At 40.7% G+C, this 26,480-nt stretch overlaps 1 protein-coding gene across 4 annotated transcripts in view; it reads left to right on the forward strand.

Annotated features, from left to right (window-relative positions):
* Positions 1-26,480, forward strand: part of lyst (lysosomal trafficking regulator) — a 491,836-nt gene that overhangs the window by 59,623 nt on the left and 405,733 nt on the right. For all 4 annotated transcript variants that reach the window (XR_013576613.1, XM_078541985.1, XM_078541986.1 and 1 more), the window contains exon 2: positions 15,399-15,484. Coding sequence is in view for 3 of the 4 variants with exons in the window: in XM_078541985.1 (XP_078398111.1) it covers positions 15,399-15,484 (86 nt within the window). In the remaining variant the exon portion in view is untranslated. The remainder of the gene's footprint in view (positions 1-15,398; positions 15,485-26,480) is intronic.

Raw genomic sequence — 26,480 nt, forward strand, 5'->3', positions numbered from 1 at the left:
TTTCTCCCCTCACCCTCAGGAGGTTCGTCACTCATAATAAAACATTACAGCACAGAAACAAACCTTTCAGCCCATCGGGTGTGAGCTGATGTTTTACTTCACATTAGGTAACTAATTCAATCTCAGTCTCTTGATCACATCATGTATCTTTTTAATATTTTGATTTCAACCTATTCTGCTTCAACTATTGTTTGTAGTAGTGTATTCCACATTCAAGAACATACTCTAAATGGACATTTCTCCGAACCCTTTCGTTATTTGTGTGATCGTTTTAGATTTATGCCAGTCTCACCTGACAAATCTCAGCATCCAGGGCCCAGTGGGCTGCAATTTAGCAAAAATTTACTCTACAATTGTTATGGTGGTGGAGTGGGACTCGAGAATTTTCAGGACCAAAATGCCTGAGATTTGAATCATGAAAATGTTAGTATAATGTTTCAATTGCAACCTTGTTTATTAATTTGCTTTGTTATGGAAAGGGCTTTTTGAATTCAAAGGGGTTTTACAATTGAGCATTTTCTGATTTAAAGCATGCAGTAGCTATACCCATCATGTTTCAAATCCTGTGGACATTTAGGTGCTGTTGTAAGAGATAAGTATTTTGGTTTTTTTTGTTCTTGTTTGGACATTATTGTTACAGTGCATTAATCCACCAAAGAGGCTGGAGGCTCTGTGGAAAGTTTGGTCAGAAATTTCAATTAAAGCTCCCAGATTCAGTTTTACTTTTGAGTTTTAACATTTTTTTTTCTTTTTTAATTCATTCACAGGATGTGGGCTTCGCTGGCTGGGTCAGCATTTATTGGCCATCCCTAGTTGCCCTTGAGAAGGTGGTGGTGAGCTGCCTTCTTGAGCCTCTGCAGTCCATGTGGTGTAGGTACACCCACAGTGCTGTTAGGAAGGGAGTTCCAGGATTTTGGCCCAGCGACAGTGAAGGAATAGTGATATATTTCCAAGTCAGGATGGTGAGTGACTTGGAGGGGAGCTTGTGAGTGGTGGTGTTCCCATCTGCCTGCAGCCCTTGTCCTTCTAGATGGTACTGATCGTGGGTTTGGAAGGTGCTGTCTAAGGAGCTTTGGAGAATTCCTGCAGTGCATCTTGTAGATGGTACACACTGCTGCTACTTGTGCGTCAGTGGTGAAGGGAGTGAATGTTTGTGGATTGGGTGCCGATCAAGCGGACTGATTTGTCCTGGGCGATGTCAAGCTTCTTGAGCGTTGTCAGAGCTGCACTCCTCCAGGCACGTGGGGAGTACTCCATCACACTCCTGACTTGTGCCTTGTAGATGGTGGACAGACTTTGGGGAGTCAGGAGGTGAGTTACTCGTCACAGGATTCCTAGCCTTTGGCCTGCTCTTGTTGTCACAGTGTTTATTTGGATAGCCCCGTTGAGTTTCTGGTCAATGGTAACCCCCAGGATGTTGATAGTCAGGGATTCAGTGATGCTAATACCATTGGATGTCTAGGGGCAATGGTTGGATTCTCTCTTGTTGGAGATGGTCATTGCCTGGCACTTGTGTAGCTCGAATATTATTGCCACTTGTCAGCCCAAGCCTGGATATTGTTCAGATCTTGCTGCATTTGGTCATGGACTGTTTCAGTATCTGAGGAGTTGCAAATGGTGCTGAACATTGTGCAATCATCAGCGAACATTCCCACTTCTGACCTTATGATGGAAGGAAGGTCATTGATGAAGCAGCTGAAGATGGTTGGGCCGAGGACACTACCCTGAGGAACTTTTGCAGTGATATCCTGGAGCTGAGATGACTGACCTCCAACAACCACAGCCATCTTCCTTTGTGCTAAGACAAAAAATAAAAAATACCTGGAAAAACTCAGCAGGTCTGGCAGCATCGGCGAAGAGTACAGTTGACGTTTCGAGTCCTCATGACCCTTCAACAGAACTGGAACAGGGGTGCGGCAAGCTCTGGAGCACAAGTCTTCAGTACTATTGCCGGAATATTGTCAGGGCTCATGTTATGGTACAGCTGATGGTAAATGCTGAGTTGTTCAAATCCTAAAGGGAAACTTGAAACAACTGCCACTAACTTGTTTTTCAATTTGTATAAATTTAAAGATTTGTGCCTTGAATTCATTAGTAGTAAGACCACTAAGCATTACAGGTTTTTACAAAACTAGATTAAACATTTATTAACAAGAAAAATGATTTTTAAGCACATGCACATGTCTACAAATTACTACTATAATAACTTCTAAATTCCCCAATGAATCTGACTCCCAGTTACACTTTCATTAAGGCAACATTAAGACACACAGACTTCAAAAGACCCTGGCAAGGTGACACACATTACTCTGAAACAGTTGAATTCAAAGTGAGTTTTCTTAACTTCAGTTCTTAGAAAACAGCAGCTTGAGGCATAGATGCTGAAGGCTTTTCACATTTGTTAGATCTCAAAATGCCTACCCTTATACACAACCTTCGCTCCTTTATACATATTTTCCCCTTTGAATGCAAATTCCCATTGTTTCACTATGCCTTTGGACTTTACCCTTCTAATAATAAAAGTCTCTCGTAGCGCTAAGTTTTACCAGCAGTCTTTGGGAAAAATAAACACACTGTTTCTAAACTTTACCTGGATAGGTGACACATTTTACCCTTCCTTTGAAAACAGTCTAATCTGGTTTATTTAAAAATGCAAATGGCCTTTTATACTTTACATTCTAAACTTCATCTATTTTTACCATGTTTACATCAAAGTCTTCAGACCAGCTACCTTTAATCCAATTACACTCACACAGACACATATACCACTATTTTGCAATAAATTCCAATAACATTTTGAGAATTATTATATCTTCCTGACAGCCCATAGCCTTTGCAGTATCCAGTGCCTTCAGCCGTTTCTTGATATCACGTGGAGTGAATCGAATTGGCTGAAGACTGGCACCTGTGAAAGACAGAAAAGAAGTTCAGAGTTTGTATGTCAGAGAGTGAAGACAGGAGTTTCAAGCTCTCTGATAAGGAATAGTGCAAGGCTGCTAGGGACTGAGTTTAGGGAACTTAAGTGTTTGCTCTGCAGTTGAGGTAATAATGAGCTTAGAGTGCGGTTTTGGGTGCCTCGGAGCGATACCAGCTGGGGAAAAAGCATCTAGTGAATGCTCAGAAATCCACTGGAACAAAACCGTTTGCCATTTGGCCAGCCCAAGCAAGAATCCTTGGTGTTAAGATAGTTGTAAATCTTCGCTGGGATTTTGTGCCTGTAAGGGTAGTGCAGGGACAAAAGGAATGGTGTAAGTTTTTGAATAATTTTCTTGAGTTTGTATTGAAATCTTTCCAACCTTTGTGTCTGGTGTAATATAGTTCATTTTTTTCCCCAGTTTAATAAATGTTTTATTCTTTTTGTTGAAAGTTCATCAGTAAACTCCTGTGAATTTGTTCAGCAATTTTCCTCCATGGTTTCTAAAAAAACAAAATTAGAATCTATTAAGCTAGGTTTCACCCTGGGATCTCACATGTCCAGCATTAACACCAGCAGGGATTGTAACATATATTTGTTTTCTATATGTTACTGTAAATCTGCTATTTGTTACTGCTTATTTATCTATTCATTCACAAATTTGTTCTGTAGTTTCGGGTCTTAAGCCACAGTCCGATTATAGTCTACCTGGTACTGCTTTCTGAAATCTGAGATCATGAGAGTTTGTGATATATAAGCTTAATACACTAGGAACAGTTTCTGTTCAACTCCTTTTGCCATGCTACATTGCCAGATATTTCATGAGTTAAATTTCACTCAAGGTTATAGGGAACAAATGATATATCTGAGTATGCACGTGTGGTGGAGGCAGAAATTCTGGAATCATTATGGCTGAAAGGAGGAGAGCATTGTATAGTCTTCCTGCATTGATGAATTAAGGTGCAGAATTGGCTTTCCTCTTCTGCAAACTATCTTGTGATCAGTCTCAGCTGAAGTTGATCCCGACTTTAGTTTGTAATGCCATTTCTCTGACCTGTGACTAGTTGCCGAGTCACCACTTGTATTCACAATGAATATTATTATTAGTTACAACCAGGTAAGCAGTTAAAAAGGACAAAACACTCACGTGCAAACCAAGCCCATCATAAGCATATTACATTGTACTACAAAGGCAAAATTAATTTGGAATACGTTAATATATTTTGTGGTTTTTACTCAGAAACATTATTTATTCCCTATGATCTTGAATGAGATTTAACACATGCTGTATCGGGTAATGTAGCATATAGGTGGTGGATGGAATGTTGATGAAGCAGGTTGCTTTGATTTGGATGGTGTCAAGTTGGAACTGACTCGTCAAGGTGTGGGGAGCATTCCATTATACTCCTGGTTGGAGATGGTGAATAGGCGTTGGAGAGTCAGGAGGTGAGTTACTCTCTGCAGAATCCCCAGCCTCTGACATGCTCTTGTAGCCACAGTGTTTATATGGCTGGTCCAGTTAAATTTCTGGTCAATGATAACCAGCAGGATACTGATGATGGGTATTCAGCAATGATAATGCCTTTGAATGTCAAGTAAGAGATGATTAGCTTCACTTTTGTTGAAGATGGTTGTTGCCTGCCACTTCTGTGGTGTGAATATTACTTAGCTACTTATCACCCCAGTACCTGAGAAGTTGTAAACAGTTCTGAACAGTGTGTAATCATCAATGAAGTCCCATCTTCTGATCTTATGTTGGAGGGATGGTCATTGATAAAGTAGCTGACGATGGTTCGGTCTAGGATGCTAAGTCCTAGATCTGAGGCTGAGATAATTGGCCTCCAACAATGGCATTTGTGACTCCCAACCAGTGGAAAGTTTTCCCCTATTTCACAGTGACTTTAATTTTGCTAGGACTCCTTGATGCCACACTTGGTCAAATGCTGCCTGATGTCAAGACCAATCATTCTCACTTCACCTCTGGAAATCAGCTCTCTTGTCCATGTTTGGGCCCAGGCTGTAATGAGATCTGGAGCTGAGTGGCCTTTGAGAAACCCTTGAGTATCAGCGAGCAGGTTGTTGCATAGCAAGTGCTGCTTGATAGCTCAATAACACCATCCATTGCTTTGCTGATGATTGAGGGTAGACAATCTTCCAAACCTCCTCAGATGCAGGGGTGGTACCAGAAGACTGGAAAATAACTGATGTTTACACCCTTCTTCAAAAAAGCATGCCCAGGAAAAATATTGCATTTGCAGGCTAGTCATTTTAACCTGGTGGTGGGAAAGCTTTAGAAATAATGATCCTCCGCAAAATTAACAGTCATTTGGACAAATGTGGATTAATTAAAGAAAGCCAGCATAGATTTGTTAAGGACAAATCATGTTTAACTAATCTGATTTTTTTGATGAGGATAGTGCGGTTGATGTTGTGTACTGCATAAGGACTTCCAAAAGATGTTTGATTAAGTGCCACAGGACAGATTTGTTGGTAAAACTGAAGCCCGTGGAATAAAAAGGATACTGGCAGCATGGATTACGAAGTTGCCTGAGTGACAGGAAATGGAGTAGTGGTGAGTAGTTGCTTTCCGGACTGAAGGAAGGTAGATAGTGGGGTTCCCAGGTGCCGGTATTAGGACTGCTGCTTTTCTTGATTTATATTAATGATCGAGACTTGGAGGATGGCAAAATATAACTCCACTATTTAAAAAAGGAGGAAGGGGGAAAACAGGGAATTACAGACCGGTTAGCCTAACATCAGTGGTAGGGAAAATGCTAGAGTCTATAAAGGATGTGATAACAGGACACTTAGAAAATATTAATGGGATTAGACAAGTCAACATGGATTTACGAAAGGGAAATCATGTTTGACAAACTTACTGGAGTTTTTTAAGGATGTAACTAACAGAATAGATAAGGGAGAACCTGTGGATGTGGTGTATTTGGATTTTCATAAAGTTTTTCATAAAATCCCATGTAAGAGGTTAGTGTGCAAGATTAAAGCCATGGAATTGGGGGCAAAATATTGGCATGGATTGAGAATTAGTTAGCACACAGAAACAGAGAGTAGGAATAAATGGGTCTTTTTTGGAATGGCAGGTGGTGACTAGTGGGGTACTGCAGGGATCAGTGCTTGGGCCCCAGCTATTCACAATATATATCAATGATTTGGATGACGGAACCAAGTGTAATATTTCCAAGTTTGCTGACGACACAAAACTAGGGATGAGGAGGATGTTAAGAGGCTTCAAGGCAACTTAAACAAGTTGAGTGGGCAAATACTCTGTGTGAAGTGCAGTGTGAAGTTATCCACTTTAGAAGAAAAAACAGAATGGCAGAGTATTATTTAAATGGTGATAGATTGTGAAATATTGATGTACAAAGGGAACTGGGTGTACTTGTACACCAATCACTGAAAGCAAGCATGCAGGTGCAGCAAGCATTTAAGAAGGCAAATGGCATGTTGGCCTTCATTGCAAGAGGACTTGAGTACAGGAGCAAGGATGTCTTACTGCAGCTGTACAGGGCCTTGGTGAGACCACACCTGGAGTGTTGCATGCAGTTTTGGTCTTGTTACCCAAGAAAGGATATACTTGCCATAGAGGAAGTGCAGCAAAGGTTCACCAGACTGATTTCTGGGATGGCAGGATTGTCATATGAGGAGAGATTGGGCCGACTAAGCCTGTATTTACTAAAGTTTTGAAGAATTAGAGGGATTCTCATTGGAATGTATAAAATTCTGGTGGGGCTGGACAGACCGGATGCAGGGATGATGTTTCCTCTGGCTGAGGGGTCTAGAACAAGGGGTCACAACCTCAGGATATGGGATAGACCATTTAGGACTGAGATGAGGAGAAACTTCACTCGAGGGTGGTGAACCTGTGTAATTCTCTACCACAGAAGGCTGTGGAGGCCAAGTCACTGAATATATTAAAGAAGTAAATAGATCCCTAGGTTCTAAAGGCACCAAGGGGTATGTGGAGAGAGTGGGCGTATGACGTTGAGCTAGTGGATCAGCCGTAGTCATACTGAATGGCGGAGGAGGCTCGAAGGGCCCAATGACCTACTCCTGCTTCTATTTTCTATGTTTCTATGATGTACAGGACACAATTTCAAAAGTTGCAGATGACACAAAACTTGGAAGTATTGTGGGCTATGAGGAGAATAATGATAAACATCCAGAGGGTATACACAGGCTGGTGGAATTGACAGACAGGTGGCAGATTAAATTTAAGGCAGAGAAGTGTGAAGCGATACATTTTCATAGGAAGAACAAGGAACGGCAATCTTTTAAAGGCTAGAATTCTAAACTGGGTGCATATGTGCACTGACCGTTTAGAAAGCGGTTAAAAAGGCACATGGGATTCTGAGCTTTGTAAATAGAGACATAAAATACAAAAGCAGGAAATTATGGTGACCCTCAATTGGAGTATTGTCTCTGGTTCTGAGCACCGTACTTCAGGAAGAATGTGAAAGCATTGGCGAGGGTACAGAAAAGATTCATGAGAATGGCTTCAGAGATGAGAAACTTCAAATACGGGGATAGATTGATGACACTGGGACTCTTCTCCTTGGAGAAGGGAAGGTTGAGAGGACGTTTGATGGAGATATTCAAAATGATGAGGGGCCTGGACAGAGTGGGTAGGGAGAAACTGTTTGCATTGGTGGAAGGATTGAGAGCCAGATATCACTGATTTAAAGTGAATGACAAAAGAATCAGAGGTGACATGAGGAAGAGCATTATTATGCAGTGAGTGGTTAGTGCCTAAGAGAGTGCTGGTGACAGTTTCAATTGTGGCTTTCAAAAAGTAATTGGAGAAAAACGTTGCACAGCTATACGGAGCTGGCATGGACTTGATGGCCAAATGGCTTCCTCCTTTGCTGTAATCACTCTATGATTCTATTATTCTAGACAGATGGGGTAGTAATTGGCCGGATTGGATTGGTCCTACTTTTTGTGGGCAGAACTTACCTGGACAATTTTCCACATGATCGTGTAGATGCCTATGTTGTAGCTGTACAGGAACAATTTGGCTAAGGGCACAGCTAGTTCTGGAGTTCAGGTCTTTAGAACTACAGCTGGGATGTTGTCAGGGTTCTTTGCTCTATTCAGTGCGTTCAGTCATTCCTTGATGTCACGTAGTGTGAATTGAATTGTTTGAAGACTGGCATCAATGATGGTGGGGACCTCAGGAGGAGGCCGAGCACTTCTGGCTGAAGATGGTTGTAAACTCCCACCAGAATAAACAGCCTGGTGAAATGCATTCGCCCTGGGCTGCAGTGTTCAAGAAGACAATTCACGACCACCTTCGAAGGGCATCAATAAATGTTGACCTTGCCAGTGACACCCACATCCTGAGAATTAACTACCTTATACATACCCCTAAAATCATGTCTCAGAAGCTACTTTTCTAGGCTGAAGAGCCCAAGTGTCTCCAGTCTTTCCTCATAACTCCAGTGTCAGAATGCCTTTGTTGTTTCTTGGTGACCAGAACTTAATACAGTACTCCAAGTAAAGCCTGACTATAGACTGTTGTGCAGTTTTATCATGGCTTTGTCTGACTTGCATTCTACTGTTTATGCAATTTAGTTAGGTATTATAGATTGGCTTCTCATGGTGTGGGGCCCTCTCTATCGAGGAGATCAAAGGCAGATTAAATGAGCACTTTACCAAGCATTTCCTTCTGTACTTAATCTCCCTGTCACTTGTGTTATGATGCGACAGGTGATACGTGCCAGGCAGATCAAATCCACAAGGGAGACTTGGCCATGCTATCACATATCACGGTTTTGCAATTTGTATTTATTACGGGAAGATCTGTGCACTGAATTCAGAAGTAATGAGTCCACTAACAACTTTAGAGATTTTAAAAATTAAATTCAAACATTTGTTAACAAAAGAAAGGAATTTAAACACAAGATTACAGTTACTTGATATTATAATAAATTCCTAATTAACCTGACTCCCAACTACACACCTTCTTTAAGGCAACAGTCCAAAATAGATTTTAAATTTAAATAAGCAATCCAGCAAGGTTACTACAGCACCCACTCAATATTCCAAAGGCTTTTAACACAACTTTAGTTACTGGAGCAGCACTTCTTCAGAGTGGCTAGAGGCTATTCCCAAGTCTGGTTCACACTATGTACCTTTCCAGATTTTCCACGGCCGCCTCCACATAGCCTTCCATCCTCCTTAATATATTTTTTCTCCCTCTTTGACATGTAAAATCCCATTGTTCTACATGTCTTTGGAAATTTACTTTTCCCATAATTTAAAAATATTTTGTGTTATCATTATGGTCAGCACTTCTGGGAAAAATCATTGTATTGCTTTCCTCACTTATCTTGTTAGTTGTAAACATTGCACCATCCCTTCGAAATCAAACAACCCCTTTACTTATCTAAAAATGCAAATTTCACTCACACCCTATATGTTGTCCTTATCCATGTTTACTCATTTGCATTTCAAATGCCTTTTCTATTAATTTCATTTGATAATTTCAATCATGCAGTCTATCTGACTCTAATTCAATTAAATCAGCCATCCACAGAATCACACATAAGCCTACCTTACAATATCTCTCAATACCATTATGAAAAATATGATAGTTTTGTGACACTTGCCACTTGAATCTTCTGCCTTGTTTCCACTCTGACCTCGCTCAGTTTGCCCTTCTTTTCTGTTCCAGTGAAGATCACACAATCTCAAGGAGTACCAGGCTATCTTCCTACTGGGCACTTTCCAGCCCTCTGGGCTTTACAATTACTTCACCAACTTAAGACCTTATGTGTAGCTCCCATTTTCTCTGTGGCAGTAGATGCTGGAAATATAGGACCTGTGTGTTGGTGTTTGAGAATGGGGAAAGGATGTGGTTTGATGATTTGGGTGAACTCCCCAGTGATGGAACACTAAATTGGACAATATTTGACATTATTGATGTTGACCTGTTTTCTACCACCAGTCCCTGGGCCACTGAAGCTGTTCAGCTTTACCATTTTGTTGTGCTTCCCATTCGATTTTCCTTTCCCCATTTAGCTGCTTTCAAAGCCTCTGTTGTGTAAATGTCTCTTATTTCTCTCCATATGCCTGCCTCTGTCTCATGCATCTATCACTTCTGCCATTTATCCATTTCCTATTTTCCATCTAAGCACTTTGTAGGTCATCCCATTTCAAACCTATTGTTGGCGTCTCCATGACATGCAATGGCTGATCCCATGCTTAATTTTGCGAAGCAGCTTTCATTATTCTATTATTGCTGTAGATAACTGTCAGGGCAGTATAGCAGGTTCCAATCCTCAAGTTTGTTAGCTGTGGTGAAGCTGCATGCCACATAACAGCTAGTCAGCACTGCTGGTACATCTCAATTTTCTTTGGGGATTTTTGTGTTACCATCAGCCGCTGTAAAAAGCCCAATGAAAAATGTCAGTACTTGTATCCCATTACACACACAAATACAAAGGGTGCAGGCAAACATAGTATTGTTAATTAAAAGCTGTTTTTTTTCTGACTGCCTTAAGAGCCAGCTGTTGTCTAGTGGGCAAGCTTCTGCCAATATGATTAGACTACAGGTGTAGAAACACAGTTTGGGATGATTTCTCTTTCCCTCCCTCTGTGGGCATCTTTTTGAGCTCCTGTGTGTACTTTCACGTGCAGCTTCAGCCAAGAAGAATAATCTATTGTGTGCTGAACTAGATAAATGCACCCAGATTCTATCATTGTGAAGTAGATTGAAGGCCCAATCTCTACAATGTCTTGAAATCATTGCGTAAGAATTGGTTTGTTCATGAACTTATTAAATGTCGTCCTCATTTCCCTTCCCTCACAGCTAATGTTTTTGTGTAAGGAAAACTGGCTGCAAGATAGTGTGAGAACAATTTGGGTTATTTCTGCATACATGTTTACACTTTTCTCTCCTTGAGAACCCAGGTGATTTTTTTTCCAGTATTTATGGGCTGCTAGTCAGTCTTGTGTAAAATTGGCCTTCCAGTGCCTTGGGATCATGAACTTGATGAATGGGGAAATGAAAGAAAGCAGTCGGCATTTCCAATAATTTCTGTACAGTTTGAAACTCAGTTTTGTGCCTTTATGCAGTTGGTTCAGAGCATGGAGGCTTGAAAAGAGATCAGCTACAGATAGTTCTAAGCTGGAAACAATGGGAATTAAGGAGGAAATGGAGATACCCTGCATTTGAGTCTCTTGGAAAAGATTATTACAGGAAACTTTCAAAGAAAAGGTTAAGTTTTCTGTGTCATACGTAGTTGAGTTTCAAGTAAATGGTATAAATATATTCTTTTCTGTTCTGTGGTTAGGCATAAATATGATCTCATTAGAAGCTTTGCATTCATATTTTACCGTGACAGTGAAATAGAACTTTTAATTCAGAGCTGCTGCCTTACTATAGTAATATTTCATCACATTCTGGGTAAATTAAACTGCTTAAAGTAGGCTTAATTCCTATATAGCATCTGATAGTGAAGTTCAGCTTTTATTTGGGTGGGGCATGGCAGGTTATATAAATATCAAGTCATGGAGCATAAATTAATATTTACTTCTTGCCTCATGACTCAAGTTAGTTATAATTGGGGAGCGGCTATAAAGGGTATCAGCTGCAGTGACTAAATTAATTGTGAAGTATTGAAATCCCAATTCATATGGTGGAATTACTAAATGCCAGTAAATAAAGATCCTCAGTTTCAAAATTATTTGATTATTTCGTGAAAAGACAGAAATAGGTTAGGATGGCACTAAGTGCTATATTCAGTTAGAGGTAAGATTCAAAATGGGAGATCGAAGATCTAAGCACAGCACACATTACAATAAGCTTGTAGCTTCTCTGAATTGTGTCTCTTATCCTAGCTGGTTTGACTGGATCATTTAAGGTACAGTAGTTCAGTGTCTAGTAATGCAGCATACATTCCAACTACAAAAATAGTAAAAATTGACCAACAACCTTAAAAAAACTACCAACTCAAGAACACCGCAATGACCTGTAAAACAAGTAGTTATAGAGGTGTTATAATTTAAACTGTAGCTACTTCTTACCTAGTGCTCTCCTTCACTTCAGGAAAGAAGAAACACAAGATACGTGACAATTTAAAGGCAAAATTTAAATATTATAGACACAAATTGATGGTGGATTTAAATGACAACCTTGTAATGTGCTGCTGGCCTAATCCCTGCAGCCAGGGCTTTTGGTGATGCTTAGGGTTGCTCCAGAGTCATCTCTACATCCACTGGGTGATTAGATTTCAGAGGTTGATCTGGAATAAAAGGAGTATCCTGCATCCCATACTGAGTCTACATCTGTTAGTTCACTTTTCTAATTACATTTTTTCAAATATTATCCCAGGTGATTAAAAACAAATCTGGAACTTGAGCAAAATTTTTCTGGTAGTGTATTTCATTGAGTGTAGAAACAGTCTCAGAAGTAATGTGAGGATACTTATTTCATTTGAACCTTAGTGTTGCTGTTAGAATGGTAAGTGATGGAGGTTGTTGGCTTGCAATGTTTCCATTTCCATTGCGCCTTGCAAAAACATCTCAAAATTCTTTGTATGCAGTACATAGTTTTGAACTGCAGTGACTGCTAAAGTTCCACCAAAAAGATCCCATAAACAATGAGGCAAATGATCATTTGATCTGTTTTTGATATTGATTGAGGGAAGAATGTTAGACAGGGCACCTGAAAAATTCTGTGTTCTTCAAGTAGTACCACGGTATCTTTAACATCCACTTCAACCAGTTGGACGGGCAGACGGGAGCTTAATGGCTGAACTGAAGTAGGACGCCTGAAACAAGGTTGGCTCAACTTATAAACCTGAACTTCCAGCATGGGTCTTGAACTTAAAACCTTGTTACCCAGAGAGGAGATTACCATCAACTGTGTCAAGCTGACACAGTGCTTGACACAGCGTAGTTATTTTTTGTTAACTTGTTTTGCCATGATCTACTGATCATCTGCAGTTAATAATTTGTTCTAGTGCAATCTGGTTAGATTTCAGAAATATTTTCTTTAACTTAACAAGAAGAATATTTGGGAATAAAATCACACTTAATGGTTTGTTGCTTATTGTTATTCAAGCATGTTATGACTGTAAATGCAATTAAGAGCATGACAGATAATAACTGAGAGAACTGTGATGGTTTCAAAGCAAAATGATAGATTTAGCCAAAATATCAGTGTTGCCCATTCATCTATTAGATTAATATGGGGAGAGTGGCGAAGCCAAGATGTTCTGGTCATCATGAGGTATGAGGCAGGCTAGATGAACCAGCCAGTTTTCTCCTGTTGGGAATTCCATATGTTCAATTTCATATGTTCGTATTCTATCCCCTGAAAAGTCCATTTATTACCTTGAACTGCATCCCATTCAATCTACTTTTTCAATTCCTATCTCAGTTATATTCTACATTTATTTAATATTTACACTTCATTTGATTTGCTCTATAAGCATAATTTCTCCAGTTTTTTTCATTGTAGCTTTCTCCTTCACTTTTTAAGCAAACTTCTGTCAAGTGGTACCATTGCAAGTTTGACAGTTGTAAAAGCAAAAAGGGACGGCAGACAGTTTGTTTTCAGTGTCTCCTGTGATGTTTCACTGTTTCTTGGAAAGGACATCGTAAGTGATCAGCTGAGTCATTGTTTGTTGTATACTTCACAGTAATGTGTTAACAATCGATATTAAGAGTCAAAAAATCCCCTTTGAGTTCAAACCTGGGTTAGTATGCATGGAAACTAGTTTTTTTCCACATCAAAGATTGTTTAAGGAAGGGTGCTGATCTTACTTGAGTACTTGAGAATTGCTGTCAAATTTCACCCTCGAAGCTTCTTACATCTTTACAATTCCTTCCCATTTTCACACTTTCTGACTTGAGGATTTTTCCCTTTTAGCATCCTCATTCAGTTTACCTTTTTTCTGATTGGTTTGTGTTCTTTAGCAAAAATGATTTTGTGCAGTTGAATTTTCTTCAGCCTCTGCATTCTCTGTTTCCTTAGACTATGGAAGTATGTTATCTGCTGATCTTATCTTAATCAGTAGTATTTTAGTGAAAATCTGCCTAGGCCAAGTTCACCTCGGCATTTGGATTGAGGCAGCAGGAGATAATACTACAAAGTTTTCACTATAAAGTCCATTGAGGTGAGTGCATGCTTTGAAGAGCCATATTGATGAAACTATGAGAATTACTTTAATGCTGGTGATTGTTTTCAAATTGGCAGTAATTAGTGGGAAACTGGTAAGCGTAGAATTTTGTGTGAAAGAATATTGTTTCATTAGGTATTACTTTGCTTGTTTTCAATCTCTTAATGAACCAGTTAACTTTGTATATTCTGCAAAATGCTGTCTACTACAGAAACCAATATTTCATATTCATTTAAAAGGCAACTGCAGGCACTTTGGTGGTGGAGTGAAATTTCATTTTTCTGATTTTTTATTATTTCAGATCTTTTATTAAAATGCTTTGCACACTTATGGAGGTAAAGTTACACTGCAGTGGTCTGGTCTAATGGGTTTTCTCATGGGCCCAGGATTGGGTGGAATCAATTTTTTTCACTAATCACCCAATTTGTCTTATTACCATCTCATTTTAACCATGTATTAAGGGGAAAACGTGTTCAATCTTTAAAATGACCGTGTTTTGAATTGAAGGTCTCATGCAAAGGCATATCTTTTAGTAAGTAATAACCTATACTGCCAAAAATAATTTGGTCTGGATCATGAGCCAAAGGATTGGTGTTCATTCAAAGAACATTTGTGCCAAGCAGAGGTAGATAAATTCTTGTTAGGCAAGGGAATCAAAGATTATCGGGGGTAGATGGGAATGTAGAACTCGAAACACAAACAGATCAGCCACGATCTTATTGAATGGCGGGGCAGGTTCGAGGGGCCAAATGGCCTACTTCTGCCCCTATTTCATATGTTTGTATTTTACTTGCATTTTATGTAATGGGATCAAAATAAAAGGTCTAAATGTTTCTAGAAACAGTGGAGGTAATTCCATTGTGCAACCAGCATATACATTTCATGCTTTTCTAAGCATTCACTAATTTTGATTCGCACTTGTAAAATGGGAAAATCAAGCCATATATGTTTTTAACACTGGGCCCCTTTGGTTTGCAACTTTCAAATCACACAACTCCTGTCTTTTTTGGTATCAAGCAAAATAGTTTTAATTTTATTGGCCATTTAGGATTTACGATGAGAAGAAATTGCTTCACTTCAAAGGATTGTGAATCTTTGGAATTCTGTGCTCCAGAGAGCTGTAGATGATCAGTTGAGGAGACTGAAATCAATAGATTTTTTGGCACTAAGGAAAACAAGGCTATGGGGATAGCATGGGAAAGAGGAGTTGATGTAAGGGTTCAGCTCTGATACTCTTGCATGGTGGAGTAGACTTGAAGTGCCATATGTCCACTCCTGTCCCTATTTCTTATGTTCTTATCCTGAAGAGCTTCTTTTTGACGGTTATCATTTTTTTTTAGGTCAGAGTAGACTGCCTGGAGAGGTTCCTCACTCTTTTCTACTGCCACAGAGGAAATCTGGATGCAACAGAAGTCATCAGATTCTGGTTAGTATTTTATTAGGAAGATGTGCACCATTTGTCAGATTTTTTTAAAAGAAAAGTTGGTTAGATTGCACCTTGAATTAGAGAAGAATGTCTCTTTCCCATCCTCCACAGCTGCACGAACTTAAAATCATTAAAAACTGTACTACCCATAACCTGTCCAGTCCAAAGTTCTACTAACTGCTCTGCATGACTTCCATTGGCTTCTGGTCTCCAAATGTCTTAAATTTAAAATTTGCACCATGTTTAAATCACTTCATGGCCTCCCCCTCCCTGACCTCTGTAACCTCTAACTGACCATTGATGAGTATGATAAATAGTATCACAGTATCTTTACATTACAGAAGGAGGCCAATCGGCTGATCAGTCTACACTGGCTCTCTGAAAGAGCATTCCACTCCCTCGCTAGTCTAATTCCCTTGTCTTATCCCCGTAATCTTGCATATTCTCTCTTTTCAGGTAGCAATCCAATTCCCTTTTGTATACCTCGATCGAACCTGCCTCCACCCCCACCTTTTCAGGAGGTTTGTTCCAGACTCCAACCACCCTCTGGGTGAAAAAAATTTTCCCCTCACCACCTTTACTCCTTTTGCCAATTATTTTGAATCTGTGCCCTCTAGTTCTTCTTGTTCTCTTGAGTGGGAACAGTTTCTCATCATTTACCCTGTCCGTAGCCCATAGGATCTTGAATACCTCTATCAAGTCTCCTCTCAGCCTTCTTTTCTCCAAGGAAAAGAGTCCCAACGTCTCCAATCTATCCTCAAAGTTATAGTTCTTTATCCCTGGAATCATTCTTGTGAATATCCTCTGTACTCACTCCAATGAGAAGCTCCTTTACATCATTCCTCAAGTATGGTGCCCAGAGCTGGACGCAGTACTCCAGATAAGGCCTAACTAATGTCTTATACAAGTTCAGCATGACCTCCTTACTATGATAAAAGCAAAATACTGCAGATACTTGAAATCTGAAATAAAAACAGAAAATGCTGGAAAAACTCAGTAGGTCTGACAGCATCTGTGGAGAGAGAGAAACAGAGTTAACGTTTCGAATCTGTATGACCCTTCTACAGAGCTCTGAAAACAGTGTTTTCTGTTTTTATTATGATCTCCTTACCCTTGTACTCAATGCCCCTATTAATAAAACCTAATATACTATATGCTTTATTAACTGCTCTCTCAACATGCCCTGCCATCTTCAATGACCCATGTATGTAATGTACGTATACACTGAGGTTCCTTTGTTCTTGCACCTCCTTTCGAGGCTGTCCCTTTATTTTATACTGTCTCACCATGTTTTTCCAGCCGAAATGAATCACCTCTCACTTATCTGCACTGAACTTAATTTGCCATAAAAGTTCACACTGTCAAAATAGGGTTACTTCACTGATTTAAAAAAAAACTTGCAACATTATCGAGGCAACAAAAAGGAAACTGTTAACTTTTGGGCCTCTTTCTAATATTAATTTTCTCTCATGTAAATGATTTGATAACAGTTTCCGTAGGCAGACTGAGTCTCTTGTGACTGAACTCTTGAGTTTTATTCTCTGCTCAGTTAGGGCTAGCTTAGGCTAGGTCTAACAACTAATCCTGATCATGTATTGCACTTTGAAGAATGGATGGGTTGCTTACAATATTCTCTTTACCTTTGATGGTGAAAACTATTACACTACTTGATTGCTTCATACAAACTAAACTATTGTTCTTGCATGTGTAAACAGGAATTAGTGCACAATTATTTAATATTTTTTATAAAATTGTTTCTTAGTGTAGGGATTTGGACTCTGTACTAAGCCCTTGAGTAAGAAAATCTTTGTCAAGGAATAGCCATATTGGCTAAAAGGACAATCACTAATTTAGAAAGCAAATTAGCAAGGTTTATTGGACAACAATAATTGATAGTTAACATTTCATTAGTCAAAGCATGGCAAGATACATGAGTGCAACGCATTTTCATGTCTTTGCCGTGGATCCTGGAACTTCTGGGCGTCTTCTCTCCTAGGTTTCTTGAACCTGGTCTCTTAGCCAACTTAATTCTAAATACATACAAACCGCTTTGCATCTTTAAGATTTCAACTCTAATGGATTCAAAGTGGGGGAAAGGGATCAAATTTAGGAAAGTATGTTAAATCAAAGAACAGAGACAAGACAAGAGAGAAAGATATTAATGTGGGAAATGATAAACAGATTGTGACAGGAAAGTGCAGAGAGTACAAATCTAAGAGTAAATCAGCAGATAAGGCTTGAGGTTACAAAAATAATCAAAGGACAAAACTAAAGGCTCTGAATCCGAATGAATGTAGCATTTTAAACAAAACAGATGAACTGATAGTGGAAATAGAAATAAATAGATATGATCTGATAGCCATCACAGAGATATGGCTGCAGGATGACCTAAATTGGGACCTGAATATTGAAGGGCACGTGACATTTAGGAAGGACAAGAAACCCGGAAAAGGTGGCAGGGTGGCTCTGTTAATTAATGATGGTATTAGCACAATAGAGAGGGATGGCCTAAGTTCAGAAAACCAGGGCGTAGAAACGGTTTGGGTAGAGGTGAGAAATGATAAAGGCAAGAAGTCACTTGTGGGAGTGGTGATCAGGCCCCTAACGGTAACCAAATGGTAGAACGGGGTATAAAGCGAGAAATAATGGGAGCTTGTCAGAAAGGTATGGTGATAATCATGGGGGATCTTAATTTACATACAGACTGGAAAAATCAGATGGGCAGAGGTACCCTAGATGAGGAATTCACAATGTTTTTGGGATAGTTTCTTAGAACAGCATATTCTGGCACCAACCAGAGAGCAGGTTATACTAGACCTGGTATTATGTTAGGAGATAGGATTAATTAATGTCCTCATAGTGAAGGCACCCCGAGGGAGCAGCAATATGATTGAATTTTACATTCAGTTTGAGGGAGAGAAGACTGGGTCCAACACTAGTATTTTAAATTTAAATAAGGGCAATTATGAAGGCATGAAATCACAGTGAACTGGCAAATTAGGTTAAGGGGTAGGTCGATAGAGATGCAGTGGCAGGCATTTAATGGGATATTTCAGAATACACAGAATAGATACACTACAACGAGAAAGAAAAATTCCACCATTTGTGGTTAACTAAAAAAAGTTAAAGATAGTGTCAAACTTAAAGAAAAAGCATCTCATTGCGCAAAGATTGGTGGCAGATCAGAACATTGGACAGAATATAAAAAAATAACAAAAAATGACTAAAAGATTGATGAGGAAGGAAAAATTAGAGTATGAGAGTAAGTTAGCTAGAAATATAAAGACAGATAGTAAGAATTTCTCTAGATATTTGAAAAAGAAAAGAGTTAACAAAGAGTGCATTGGTCCTATAGAAAGTGAGTCTGGGGAATTAATAATGGAAGATAAGGAGATGGTAGATGAATTGAACAGGTATTTTGCATCAATATTCACTATTGAAGATACAAGTAACATCCCAGAAATAGCTGTAAATTAGGAAATGGAAAGGAGAGAAGAACTCAAGAAAATTACAATCACCAGGGAAGTGGTACTGAGCAAGTTGTTGGAGATGTGGGCTGACAAGTGTCCAGGTACTGATGGACTTCACCCTAGAGTCATAAAAGAAATAGCTAGTGAAATAGTTGATGCGTTGCTTTTAATTTTACAAAATTCCCCAGATTCAGGGAAGGTTCAATTAGATTGGAAACTAGAGAATATAGCTCCTTTATTCAAAAGGAGAGGGAGTCAGAAAGCAGGAAACTACAGGCCAGTTAGCTTAACACCAGTCATAGGGAAAATGTTAGAAACTATTGTTAAAGACGTTATAGTAGGGCACTTGGAAAAATTCAAGGTAATCAGGCAGAGTCAGCATGGTTTTGTGAAAGGAAAATCATGTTTAACCTATTTATTGGAGTTCTTTGAAGAAGCAGCATATGCTGTGGATACTGGATGTACTGTAGTTAGATTTCCAGAAGGCATTTGATAAGGTGCCACATCAAAGGTTATTGTAGAAAATAGAAGTTCATGGAGTAGGGGTAACATATTGGTATGGATAGAAGATTGGCAGGCTAACAGAAAACAGAGATTAGGCATAAATGGGTCTTTTCCTGGTTGGCAAGATGTAACAAGTGGTGTGCCACAGGGATCAGCGCTTGGGCTCAACTTTACACAATTTATATAAATGACTTGGATAAAGGGACCGAAGTATGGTTGCTAAATTTGCTGATGACACAAAGATAAGTAGGAAAGTAAGATTTAAAGAGGACACAAGGAAGCTGCAAAGGGATATAGATAGGTTAAGTGAGTGCACAAAGATCTGGCAAATGGAGTGTAATGTGGGAAATGTAAAATTGACCATTTTGACAGGAAAAATAAAAAGGAAGCATACTATCTAAAAGGTGAGAGATTGTAAAGTTCTGAATGCAAAGGGATCTAGGTGTCCTAGTGCGTGAATCGCACGGGGTGGTGATGGCGTAGTGGTGTTGTCACTGGACTAGTAATCCAGAGACCCAGGGTAATACTCTGGGGACCCAGGTTCGAATCCTGCCACGACATGGTGGAATTTAAATTCAATAAAAATCTGGAATTAAAAGTCTAATGACGACCATGTAAAAACCCATCTGGTTCACTTCAGCGAAGGAAATCTGCCATCCTTACCTGGTCTGGCTCACAGCAATCTTAAATGCCTCTGAAATGGCCACTCAGTTGTAACAAAGTCACAAAAAATGGAAAGAAACTGGACGAACCACCCGGCATCGACTTAGGCACCGGAAGTGACAATGGCAACCTCAGCCCTGTTGACCCTGCAAAGTCTTCCTTACTAACACCTGGGGGTGAGTGCCGAAACTGGGAGAGCTGTCTCACAGACTTATCAAGCAGCATAGTCATCCTCATGGAATCATACCTTACAGAAAATGTCCCAGACAGCACCATCCCTGTGCCACCGCCAGGACAGGCCCAACAGAGGGAGTTGCCCTGGGAGTCCTCAACATCGACTCCGGACCCCATGAAGTCTCATGGTATTAGGTCAAACATGGGCAAGGAAACCTTCTGCTGATAACCATGTACCACTCTCCCTCAGCTGATGAACCAGTACTCCTCCATATTGAACACCACTTGAACACTGAGGGCAAGGGCGTAGAATGTACTTTGGGTGGGGAACTTCAATGTCCATCACCAAGAGTGGCTCGGTAGCACCACTACTGACTGAGCTGGCCAAATCCTTAAGGACATAGCCACTAGACTGGGTCTGCGGCAGGTGGTGAGGTAACCAACGAAAGGGAAAAACATACTTGATCTCATCCTCTCCAACCTGCCTCCCGCAGATGCATCTGTCCATGACAATATCGGTATGAGTGACACTATGGCACTACCATCAGGCTAAATGGGATAGATTTTGAACAGATCCAGCAACTCAAGACTGGGCATCCATGAAGCACTGTGGGCCATCAGCAGCAGCAGAATTGTACTCAAACACAATCTGTAATCTCATGGCCCGGCATACCCCCACTCTCCCATTACCATCAAGCCAGGGGGATCAACCCTGGTTCAATGAAGAGCGCAGGAGAGCATGCCAGGAGCAATATCAGGCATACCTAAAAATGAGGTGTCAATGTGGTGAAACTACAACACAGGACTATTTGCATGCCAAACAGCATAAGCAGCAAGTGATAGACAGGACTAAGCGATCCCACAACCAACGGATCAGATCTAAGCTCTGCAGTCCTGTCACATCCAGTCGTGAATGGTGGTGGACAATTAAACAACTCACTGGAGAAGGTGGCTCCACAAATATCCCCATCCTCAATGATGGAGGAGCCCAGCACAGTAGTGCAAAAGATAAGGCTGAAGCATTTGCTACAATCTTCAGCCAGAAGTGCCAAGTGGATGATCCATCTCAGCCTCCTTCGGAGGTCCCCATCATCACAGATGCCAGTCTTCAGCCAATTCTATTCACTTCACGTGATATCAAGAAACAGCTGAAGGCACTGGATACTGCAAAGGCTACGGGCCATGACAATATTCCGGCAATAGCACTGAAGACTTGTGCTCCAGAACTTGCCGCGCCCCTATCCAAGCTGTTTCAGTACAGCTACAACACTGGCATCTACCTGGCTATGTGGAAAATTGCCCGGGTATGTCCTGTACAAAAAAAGGAGGGCAAACCCAACCTGACCAATTACCGCCCCATCAGTCTACTCTCAATCATCAGTAAAGTAATGGAAGAGGTCATCAACAGTGCTATCAAGCGGCACTTGCTTAGCAATAAACTACTCACTGATGCCCAGTTTGGGTTCCGCCAAGGCCACTCAGCTCCTGACCTCATTACAGCCTTGGTTCAACCATGGATAAAAAAGCTGAACTCCCGAGGTGAGGTGAGAGTGACTGCCCTTGACATCAAGGCAGCATTTGACCAAGTGTGGCATCAAGGAGCCCTAGCAAAACTGGAGTCAATGGAAATCAGGGGTAAAACTCTCCACTGGTTGGAGTCATAGTTAGCACAAAGAAAGATGGTTGTGGTTGTTGGAGGTCAGCCATATCAGCTCCAGGACATCACTGCAGGAGTTCCTTAGGGTAGTGCCCTCGGCCCAACCATCTTCAGCTGCTTCATCAATGACCGTCCTTCCATCATAAGGTCAGAAGTGGGGATGTTCGCTGATGATTGCACAATGTTCAGCAACATTCACGACTCCTCAGATACCGAAGCAGTCCATGTCCAAATGCAGCAAGACCTGGACAACATCCAGGCTTAGACTGACAAGTGGCAAGTAACATTTGCACCACACAAGTGCCAGGCAATGACCATCTCCAACAAGAGAGAATCCAACCATTGTCCCTTGATGTTCAGTGGCATTACAATCACTGAACCCCCCGCTATCAACATCCTGGGGGGGTTACCATTGACCAGAAACTGAACTGAACTGGACTAGCCATATAAAAACTGTGGCTACAAGAGCAGGTCAGAGACTAGGAATTGTGCGACGAGTAACTCACCTCCTGATTCCCCAAAGCCTGTCCTCCATTTACAAGGCACAAGTCAGGAATGTGATCGTATACATCCCACTGGCCTGGATGAGTACAACTTGCACAACACTCAAGAAGCTTGACACCGCCCAGCACAAAGCAGCCCGCTTGATTGGCACCACATCCACAAACACTCACTCCCTCCACCACTGACGCACAATAGCAGCAGTGTGTACCATCTACAAGATGCACTGCAGGAATTCTCCAAGGCTCCTTCGACAACATCTTCCAAACCCATGACCACCACCATCTAAAAGGGCAAGGGCAGCAGATAGATGGGAACACTACTGCTTGCAAGTTCCCCTCCAAGTCATTCACCATCCTGACTTAGAAATATATCACCGTTCCTTCACTGTCGCTGAAATCCTGGAACTCCCTTCCTAACAGCACTTTGGGTGTACCTACACCACATAGACTGCAGCGGTTCAAGAAGGCAGCTTACCACCACCTTCTCGAGGGCAACTAGGCATTGGCAATAAATGCTGGCCCAGCCAGCGAAGCCCACATCCCGTGGATGAATAAAAAAAAAGGCTAGTTTTCAGGTACAGCAAGTAATTAGGAAAGCTAATAGGATGTTATCATTTATTGTGAGAGTAATTGAATACAAAAGTAGGGAGGCTATGCTTCAGTTATACAGGACACTGGTGAGACCACATCTGGAGTACTGTGTACAGGATTTGTGGTCTTATTCGAGAATGGATGTAAATGCATTTGAAGCAGTCCAGAGAAGGATTACTAAACTAACACCTGGAATGGGCAGGGTTGTCGTATGAGGAAAAGTTGGACACATTTGGCTTGTATTCGCTGCAGTTTAGAAAAGTAAGAGGCGACTTGATTGAAACATATATGATCCTGTAGGGTCTTGACAGAGTGGATGTGGAGAGGATGTTTGCTCTTGTGGGAGAATCTAGAACCAGGGGTCACTTTAAAAATAAGGGGTTGCCCATTTAAGACAGAGATGAGGAGAAATCTTTTCTCTGAGGGTCGTGAGTCTTTGGAACTCTCTTCCTCAAAAGGCGGTAGAGCAGAGTCTTTGAATATTTTTAAGGTAGAGGTAGATAGATTCTTGATGAGCAAGGGAGTGAAAGGTTATTGGAAGGTTACAGTCAGGTCACCCATGATCTTATTTAATGGGGGAACAGGCTCGAAGGGCCAAGTGGACTACTCCTCCTAATCTGTATGTTCGGACAAAGACTGCAACTTTCCCAAAATGACTTAAGATTGGGGTGATTCTCCCAAGCTACACTTTAGCTGCCCTGCATGATTATACATTTTCTATTCACTCTCTCTTAAGGCAATTCCTTTTGTCTTGGCAACCCTGCCTATACTGATCCACTTATCTCTAGTGCTGGATTCTTATGGCAATCTGCAGCCCTGTGACAGTAACTAAGCCTAATACTGGATTCCTGTGGCAACCCCTCAACCTGCCACAATTAACTGTTGACTAGCAATGTCCTACATAAATGTTAATTTCCTAGCAAGTACCCTGCTCCTAACTCTCCGTCCCAACAAATGCACCCTGGCAAATGCTAATCCTTGGCGAGTGCAAAGACATAGGAACGCAGGAAATAGGAAATAGGAGCAGGAGTAGGCCATTCAGCCCCTTGAGCCTGCTTCGCCATTCAATTAGATCATGGCTGATCTTCTACCTTAATGCTGTTTTCCCACACTATTCCATATCCCTTGATTTCTTTACTGCCTAGAAATCTATTGATCTCTGTCTTGAATGTACTCAATGACTGAGCCTCCACAGCCCTCTGGGATAGAGAATTCCAAAGATTTACCACCCTCTGAGTGACTAAATTCCTCCTCATCTCAGTTCTAAATTACCTACCCCTTATTCTGAGACTGTGCCCCCGGTTCCAGTTCCACCAGCGCTGCCCCACCCCCCCCAAAGCCAGGGGAAACCACCTTCCTACATCTATCTTATTGAGCCCTGTAAGAATTTTGTATGTTTGAATGAGATTGCCTCTCAATCTTTCAAACGCTGGAGATTATAGGCCCAGTTTCCTTGCTCACTCCTCATGAGACAATCCTGTCATCCCAGGAAACAGTCCAGTGAACCTTTGTTGCATTCCCTCAATAGTAAGCATATCCTTCCTTAGGTAAGGAAACTAAAACTGTATGCGATACTCCAGATGCTGTCTCATCAAGCATCTGTACAGTTGCAGCAAGCCATCATCACTTCTGTACTCAAATCCTCTTGCAATAAAGGCCAACATACCATTTGCCATCCTAATTGCTTGCTGCACCTTCAGTGACTCATGAACAAGGACACTCAGGTCCCTTTGGACATTAACACTTCCCAGTCTCTCAACATTTTAAAAAATACTCTGCACTTCGGTTTTTCCTACCCAGTGGATAACTTCACATTATATTACTTCTGCCATTTTCTTGACCACTCACTTAGCTTGTCTAAATTCCCATGAAGTCTGTTTGCAACTCCTCTCAACTCCCATTCCTCAGTTATGCCTATTTTTATATCCTTTTTGCAGGTTGCTTTGCAACTTTTGCACCTGGATCAACACAACTAACAACTGCTAACCCAATATTTGCAGCTCTTGACCAGTGGGAAGAGCGTTCCTAATGCCCCCAGAACAATATAACCTTAACTTATATTTCTAACTGGAGGTCCTTGGAATGTCCTAGGCCCTAGACCATTCTGCTAGCCAATCAACTTTGCCGCCGGAAGATGCTGTCGAAGGGTGTCCCTTCTAACTGCTAAACCAAAACTTGTATCTTTGACCAGAGGCCTTGAAACATCTAGTCCTCAGGCCACCTTCCTGGCCAATCAGCATTGTAGCTTTGGGTTCTCTCTGCTGCTAAACTAAACTTGCTGGAGTCCAAATGTGTCCTAGCTGTAACTTCAGTTCATGCCCAAAGGACCCATGTGTTCTTTCTTAAAGCTAAATCACAATATTTGGCACTTAGAGATGCCAACTTTAAGACTTCCTTAACAACATATCCCAAAATTCACAAATCAGCTCAATAATACATAGAAATTAAGGCTTTTTGGCACTAAGTTTATGTACAGTACAATTTGATAATTTAAGCCTTATTAATTACACAGATATGCCAGCAAGGTGAAGTCCAACATTAGTCTCTAGGCAAGAATCTTTGCGTGAAACAGCTGTGCTTTCTTTTTTCTTCTATCATCTTTCAGGATGAGGCATTACTAGTCAAGCCATGTGTAATGGAAACTGGATGTCTTTGCCGGAACTAAATACTAGTGAAAATTACATTTTTTTTTACTGTATAACTCCTGTGACAATCAGTGGCACTTTGCATGAAAATGGTCCTATGGAAGGCTAATGAGAGATTGAACAAGCATTATTTGTGCTCTAGTACCTGACTATGCCATACAGGTCACATGTAGATCAAAGCATTTTCATCTTAGCTAATTTCCTGTTCACCATCCATACCTTGATCTTGAAGATGCATATCTTCTCCTGCATATCATTTTAAAACTTAGTGAAGAGGTCCCTGACCATATTAAATTATACAAAATCAGAAAGCCAGAAGTTCCATTTTACCACAGTTGCTTTTTCCTGCATTTAACTGGATGTATACCTAACTTGGGAATACTTGAAGCTGACTCTGGATGTTGAAACAAACAGGAAATATTCCATTTATGTTCTGTAAACACATGAAAATTAAGTTTGATTTGTGGGATACTTTAAACTAAAAAATGACAAGTTTAATAATAGTGTTTATCTATCTATTTAGTAATAACCATGCACACTTTCTGTCCACAAACCCACTTCCTGTGCCAAGACTGAGCTTTTCATATTGTTAATATCAAAACTGTGCATGTAAACACTTCTAATGGAATCCACACATGAACAGTTATAATGCCAAAACCCTTTCTTTGTCGTTTTGTCAGTCTGTCTGTCCTTCTTGTGCAATCTGACTGGTTCCTACAAAGCATAAGACAGCCAAATCTCCCCTTTTTTTGGTACATATGATCTCATTGCATTGTTGTCACTTCATTA

Source organism: Cetorhinus maximus, chromosome 5 (assembly GCF_964194155.1).
Source record: "Cetorhinus maximus chromosome 5, sCetMax3.hap1.1, whole genome shotgun sequence".
In the NCBI taxonomy this organism is placed as follows: domain Eukaryota; kingdom Metazoa; phylum Chordata; class Chondrichthyes; order Lamniformes; family Cetorhinidae; genus Cetorhinus; species Cetorhinus maximus.